General features: G+C 39.4%; 1 protein-coding gene across 1 annotated transcript; it reads right to left on the bottom strand.

The window, feature by feature from the left end:
- Positions 1–42: 42 nt before the first annotated feature.
- On the bottom strand, positions 43–7,357 carry LOC119501242 (ornithine decarboxylase-like). The gene is made up of 9 exons (XM_037791483.1): positions 7,336–7,357; positions 6,436–6,563; positions 6,128–6,301; positions 5,845–6,017; positions 5,544–5,760; positions 3,046–3,129; positions 2,524–2,686; positions 1,983–2,104; positions 43–1,415 (listed from the first exon to the last, which is right to left on the bottom strand). The coding sequence occupies exons 1-9, from the start codon at positions 7,355–7,357 to the stop codon at positions 1,158–1,160; spliced, it is 1,341 nt and encodes a 446-aa protein (XP_037647411.1). The 3' UTR covers positions 43–1,157.
- Between the last annotated feature and the right edge of the window lie 280 nt (positions 7,358–7,637).

The raw sequence follows: 7,637 nt of genomic DNA, 5'->3' as shown, positions 1-7,637 counted from the left end.
GTGGTCCTGATATTGACGGTGTGTTATCATAGAATTCTCCTCATTTGTCATGAAAACAAGTACACACACACACACAAACACACACACACACGCACACACACAAAAGATACATCAACATGATGAAGGAACACAAATGCATTTTATTATTTTTACAAACACACATCATTTTGTACTTCTTTTCAATTTAATGCAGTCAAAATAATGTTTACATTACACATCCAGAAAAACATTCATTAAGGATAAAGATGTATGATACATTTTCAAAATAAATGTTACAAGAAAATAATTAAAATTCAGCAACTTGCAGCTAATAAAGGTATACCATTAAAACATCTCAAAAACTTCCACTCATATTTATTTTGGAAGGTGCCTGACATTGACAAACTAATCGGTCAATTGGACAAGCTGTTAATTTGGAATACCAATTATCTTTACACCTATCTTAATAATGTCCCAGTTATAATGACCCTTTCAATAATAATTCAACTCTTGATCTACTTGTGAAAAAATGATAGTAATGATTATAACAATGATAATAAACGTTAATGCTAGACATTGAGCAAAGCAAACACAAATCAGCAAACACGCCTGAAATTTGAATAAACAGTGATATCGATTGACCGATTCAATTATTTTTAGTTGGTATGTCAGAATCGTTTAATCTATAAATGCTAACCGCTTCAAAGTCACTGAATAGACGTTACTGTCACAGCTAGCGACAATGCTTTTTACAGCCTGAGGGTTGCCAGATCCCCAGGTAAGGTATGCCCCATATTTCAATCTTTTTATTCTCATTAAAGTAGTTAATTTTTTTACAGAAAAAAACAAACCTGGTAAACTTGTACCGATGAGGATGAGGACTTAAAATGACAAGATCGTTAGATAATGTTAAAATATTGCTAGCGACAATTCAGCAGCACCCTGACCCTGATTACCCAAATCTACGCCTATGCTATCAACTGTATGACTATAACACAAATGTCATCTTAAATTGGAAGAAAAGTATCCTATGGTGGATTGCAGATGTAGTGAAATTAATTAACATGACAGAATATTCACAATGCTCTTATGAAACTGACCAATCTATGACAGATGTTTAATGCCAGTTTGTTCATGTTTGTATAGAGCTGTTGTCCTACAGAAGTATTACCAGATCATTACTGGATAATATTGTAGGTGTGAGAAAGGTTTAAGGCGTGCCATGTCTCAGCTGTCACAACAAGGTAAATGTGTGCTCTTTCAAAGCCATTGAAGTCGGTGGCTAAACTAACAGAATATGCGCCCATGTTGTCAACGAGAAGCCAGTCCCCCACATGACACTCAGGAATCCAGAAGTCGTCGGTGACTTTGTCAAAGCTGTCGCAGGTTGGACCCCAGATAGTAGACCGGTATCTCTGCTCGCTGCTCTCAACAGCCTGTGTAGAGCACAAACATTAAAACATTAAATCCACATCACATCATATTCTCCCACAATCTATCCTTTAAATCTCATGTCTGACATCATTCATTTCTCAGGCCAGATGGTGAGTGACAGCCTCCAACAAGCTGTTCCACATCTCATTTTAAACAAACAATTCTCACTTACTGTGCATGAAGATGATATCAGGTTGGGTCATTAATTTAGAGCCCAGTATCCCAAGCAATTACGTCCATATGGAACATTCCACACCCCAAGATTAATGACCAATGCCAACGTTAGGTGCTAATGCAGGTAGTAGTGTCCTCTTGAGGTGGACAGTAAGCTTCCAGCAATCGACCCAAAATGTTTAATGTTTGCCTTAACCCTAACCGTACCGCAACCATAGATCATTCATATAACCATGACCTTTGACTTTAACCATTCAATAGTTGCCATGCTCAGGTACTGTGGAAAGCGAGAAATTTTATGTTGTTGGCATTGGACATAAAATAAACGTAACCTTGTGTTTCGCTGAATCATCACAATATATATGTTTTTATGTGGTGATAGGGTTGATAATTACCCTGTAAAGGTAAGGTTCAACCTTGGCGTGGGCAATAAAATTTGCAAGGCAACTCAGCGAGCCATACGCCCCATCATTAATGTAGTACATCATTGTTCTGCCAGGGTTGTTTTCCTCACCGTCTGGAAAAAACACATGCAAAATAATGAAAGTTACTTAAATGGCAACTATGCAGTATTTTTGGAAAGATGTTGAATATAATAGGAAAATTATAATAAAAAACTATCCTTTTTTATCTATGGTCCCTCTGCTCCTCCACCACATGCAACCAGGTATCTGGGGTTCTACACAAAGTGAGTAACTCTAACCCTGCAACTCAGGATTGCGTTCACTCAGAGGCTGAGCATGGCTGCCTACTGAAGATGAATCTTGATGTAGTGGTGCATTGACATGTCGCGCCATCAGACACATCTGATAGCTGTCACCTATACCTCTTGTTTTTAAAATCAAGATACATTTAAATACAAACACACATTGTATAGCTATGTGTTAATACTGGATACTCAACATTCATGTGGCTTCAAAGACATCTATACGTTACCGCTATGTTCTTCCACATCATCTGAGATTACTCTTCTGGCAAAGACGTTCGCTGCCAGTGTGAAGGCTGCTTCCACATAGTACCGGCCTGGTTCTGCAATAATCTGAACCCCACTGTCAGACGGGAAGAGTTCATCCAGTGCTCCATTAATGACTTCTGAAAACTAGGAGGGAAAAACACAATGGGTTAATAGCATATTTCATATGTATTACACCTCTATTAATATTCCAGACATTTAGCTGACACTTTAATACAAAGTGACCTACAGTAACCAGTATCACTGACATTACAGGCAACGAAGGTAAGGTTTCTGCATGTGTTTCTATGAAGTACGAGCCATGTGATTAGAGAGCCTGGATGATAACCAATTGGCAAAATTTGATGAAATGTCTCCAACATTGCATTAAATACTTGCTTGAGGTAGAGAAACCTTGATAATAGAGAAATCACACAACCACTAAAGAGTAAAAAGACAGGTTTCCTTGAGGGAAAACAGGACACTGTATATTTTCTTCATTTTACCTCTTCAAATTTCAGATAGAAGTCCTCTATCGCAGAGAACCCTCCACCAATATCCAAGAGACTCATCTGGATGCCCAACGAATTCTGAAAAACACATCAGTACCACAGTCTAATAAGGCACCATTTATAAAGGGTTTATACATTTCGACTCACTGTCTGGGGGACTGCCCATTATTCAGACGGCCCATTATTTCCAAATCCCAATAGTCCGAAAAATGTCCAATTGGATCAAAAGCCAATTTTGTCCGACAACCCGTTATCCAAAAAAACAAATCAGAAGGCCTATTGCTCCGAAAATACACACTCTCCAGGCAACAAATAGAAGCACATGGCTAATTATTATAACAGATTATGTCATCGGACCTTCCCGATTTTTTTTTTTTTCACCTGGGAAGGCATAAACCACCCTGCTCTTCCTCTAATAATTGCCTTTGTAGGTTGGGTTGGTTAGGTTCAGGCAGGAGGAGTGAGATTGGTTAAGTTTAGGGTAAGAATATCAGGGTAAGCCAACCAGAGGCAGAGTAGGGCGGGCATTTTGCATAATAATTAGCAATGTGCTTCTTTCACGATTGCTACTACCCGATACCCGATATTGTTTTCATGTATTCATATTTGTACCCGTAACACTATTCCGATACAGCCGCACCCAATACCATTTTACAGCAATGTGATATTAATGGACAAGTTGAGGGCCTTGCAGGAAAGGCTGCTGTGGTTGTAGTGCCGCCCATCTGCAACGATAACCTGATGCACAAACAGGCAACTGAGTCTCCAGTTCACCCGTTCGGGAGAGTTAGCAGCCACAATGTTGCGCGCATTAGACACAGCATTGGACACGTGCAGCCACTTTAGTCTCCGCCCCATCTATTAGTTAAGCTGCGAGGTTGTCAGCTGTGTGTCTGTCTGGCGTACTCTGTCAGGTTTCCCCTTCAGTGTATTGTAACTTTAGCAAGTGTCCGCTGGTCTAGATAGAGAGCGTGTGTGATGATGAGTATGAAGTTAGCAGTAACGTTATAGCCGTGAACGTAGCAGTGCAGGGAGTGTACAGTTTATTTGTCTGTGAATAAATACTATAATTCGTGAGGAGTTCTCATGTCTTGCTTGCCAGCCACCTGCTGATAACAGTGAAGGGGGTTAGGCCATAGACTAGGAACTGGACGTAGTCATCGTGACATCATCCTTTTGTTTGTGGACTGCCGTTTTAAGGCCTTGAGTTTAGCATTTTGGCCGTCGCCATGTTGTTTTTTTTTCCGACCAGAAGTGACACGAGAGGGTGGAGCTGAGTACAACCAGCAGCTAAAACACAGCTGGTGTGAAATTATCAGTTACAGCTGATAACGCCGTCCCGACTAGTAGCGTCACCGCTGAAGCTTAGCACCCAGCCTCCGGGTCCCCCTCAGGCAAATATCTCTGTCAGCACTTTCGCCATTGTTTGCACTGTTAGTGCTTTTAGATGCGAGCCGTGGCTCACCGTCGCCTTGTTGACAGCCGTTGGGGGTAAATAGAAATGCTCCCAATCCACCTTTAAATACTCATATCGGTACTCAGTATCAGTAAGGACCCAAATGTAAGTACTTATACTTATACTCAATCTGAAAAAAAAGTGGTATCGGTGCATCCCTACTTCTAGTATTCAATGTCATATATCTCGCAACCAGTAACGTTGATCTAGAGGTCATTATATTACATTTAGATGCTCATAAAGTGCAGCTGAACATAAATATTTGATTGTAAAAACAGTTTTAAGAGTAATTTGGCCCCACTTCTGCTCCTTGGTTTAAATTTTATATAGTTCCCCACAGGCTTCAGGTTGGACAAATAACTTACTGATACTTAATACTTACTTAATACTTGATAGTTACTTAATATCTACTACTCCCTATTGGAAGTGTTATATAAGTGTATAACCTTGCTGACGACCTTCTCCACTCTCTTTCCGACTCTCACAATTCAATTCTCAGAATCATTTCAGATTTTAGAAATATATCAGGTCAATGGCTTGGTCACATCAAATAAATGTTTAAAAAAAAAAAAATCTTTTGGTGCCAATTTCCTATGAATCGGCACCAAAATAGTTGTGGAACCTCGCCCGGAAAAGGGGAACTGGGGCCCCCCTCCTGGAGCCAGACATGTGGAGCCAGGTACAACATATGAACCCTCTATAAAGAGTGCCTTATTAGAGAGTGGTACAACAATGTCAATCAATGAATCAACACAAATATTATTCCTTGAAAAAAAGAGCATTATTAAACATTTATATTACATCTACATTTACTGATTTAAAAGTATTTAAAGTTAGCAGGTTTGGTTATCTTTTAAAATCTTTATCTGTCCCTTGTCTTGCTTTCTTCACCCAGATTTAGTCTTGCCACCACTGCTTTGTTGAGATGATTTACATCACAATTGCAAATCATCACAACAAACTTGATGGATGGCTTTACCTCTTTGTAAATGCATCTGTGGTTTTGTAAAGTGCTATTGCTATGCCGATGACTTACCGCTATGTCAAAGACACGTCTGGCATCTGCAATGGCCTGCTTGAACGCCAAACTTCCAGTGCACTTGCTGCCTACATGAAAGCTGACCCCAATGACCTCTAAGCCCAGCTCTCCAGCACGTTCCAGCAGTTTACCAACTGACACCAGTTTGGCTCCAAACTTTAAATTGAGTCTTCGGAGCGATTTGGTGTCATCCACTGCGATGCGGAGTACCAGTCTGGAAAGTGATTCAAAAGTATTAATCAATACATTAACAATAATCTACACTAGAAGCAAAAATATTGGTAGTTGTAGTACTTACTTGGCTTTGGCATGACAGAGAGAAATTTTTTGGAGTTCTTCCTCACTATCAAAAGTCATCATATCTACTCCATGAGCACGGGCATATTTGATGTGCGACAGTGGTTTGGTTGTATGTGCGTTGATGATTCTGTCAGGTGTTACTCCGAGGGACAGGACCTGCTGGATCTCACCCTGTGTTAGACCAAAACATGTTTGAAATGTGCAAACTGAGCAGGAAACAACCTTTCACCATAACAAAGAAAACAGAGAACTAGATCATCTTTGAAGTACTTCATCAGCACCTTGGTGGCACAGTCGAAACCTATGTCCAGAGCACTCATCATCCTCAAAACTGCTGCTGTGTTGTTGCACTTCACTGCATAGAAAGGCTTGACTCGAGGTAAGTTAGTAAGCCACCTGAGGTGTCTTTCATATATACTATCTAGGTTTGCCACATAGAATGGATCTGCCTTGTCCTGAAAGAATAAAGCAAAGTTAACATTTTATTTTGAAAATGCACATCTCAAGAACCTCAACTGTCTCACAATACTTTCTACACAGAGATTCATAGTTAGGAAAACTTAAGTGATACGATGTCTCTGATACTCACCACTGAACCAAGCTCTTTTATTTTATTGTCTATGAAATCACTGATGGTCCTTCCATTGTCTAAAATGTCAATGTCACAGTTCTCAGGGGACAAAACATGCACGACTGATTCATTTGTAGTTTCTGGTGCTGTAAGGGATGACAAGCAATAAAAGTATAGAATTAATTAACAAATATTGTTAATATAAGGCTGCTAGATCACAATTAAAAAAAAAACAGCTATGTCTGTCTTTGTTTATAGATATTTGTCTATAATATGCAGTTGTGGAAAAATTATTCATGTCATTTACTTAAAGGTCCTGTATAATGGTCATATTCAGGTTCATACTTGTATTTGATGTTTCTACTAGAACATGTTTACATGCTGTCTGAATATACCTTTATTTACCCTCTGTGTCTGAAACGTTCCAGTTTAGCACATTTCAACGGAATTGCAACGGAATTGCGTTGCTAGGCAACAGCTTACGTCCATGTTTCCTTCCTGCCAGCTGATGTCATTCACTTCCACTACAACCGGAAATAAACTGGGACGCATTTAGAATGTTTACGTATGAAACCGTGTAATGGTCTTAATATTGTATATTTGTGACATCACGAAATTACAGAAATCCTGACAGCTTGTTCCAAAGGCTCAGTTTCTGAATACGGGCTGTGTTTATTTCCCCATGGATTGACCCTTTCGATGCATTCACAGTATCTATAAAGCACTTAAACCAGCTTTATAATAAAAAAGACATGAAACTCTCACATTTCACAATGTGGGACCTTTAAAGGTCCCATATCATTTCACCACTGAAATTATGCTATGCAAATAGTCGTCAGAAATGTAGCCATAACATTAACATGCCTCACACAATACATCACAATAAATATCACCCAGAGAAGACTTTTTTAATCTTACCACAACCCAAATTCTTCTCCATATTTTACAGCCCTGAAATTCTCAAATATTTTCAAATGAGTATAAGTATTATAGCAGTATTTTGATTGCAAGTAGTCACACATGTCCAAAGTGAAATAACATAGAAGGACATGCTGGTTTTATTAGCTCACTGGTGGCTTTTCCCCACCCACTGTTTTAAAACAAACAATACCTGTTGGCTTTTCCTGCCTCAGCCTCCCGACCCGGAGTTTTGGTCAGAGACGATAACGTTTCTCTCTGCGGAGTTATTTCTGCACAAACGTCCACTGTACATTCACTAG

Source organism: Sebastes umbrosus, chromosome 14 (assembly GCF_015220745.1).
Source record: "Sebastes umbrosus isolate fSebUmb1 chromosome 14, fSebUmb1.pri, whole genome shotgun sequence".
Taxonomy (NCBI): domain Eukaryota; kingdom Metazoa; phylum Chordata; class Actinopteri; order Perciformes; family Sebastidae; genus Sebastes; species Sebastes umbrosus.
The sequence above is the reverse complement of the archived record's forward strand: the minus strand, read 5'-3'. Positions and strand labels throughout refer to the sequence as shown.

What these genes read in the sequence shown, in the direction of transcription:
- LOC119501242 (XM_037791483.1), bottom strand. Translation starts at nt 7,357, where the DNA reads ATGGAGAAGAATTTGGGTTGTG. An exon ending in CTCTGTCATGCCAAAGCCAA is followed by an intron (nt 5,761 to 5,844) that starts GTAAGTACTACA and finishes ATCACTTTCCAG; the next exon opens with ACTGGTACTCCGCATCGCAG. An exon ending in TGATGTGGAAGAACATAGCG is followed by an intron (nt 2,105 to 2,523) that starts GTAACGTATAGA and finishes TGTTTTTTCCAG; the next exon opens with ACGGTGAGGAAAACAACCCT.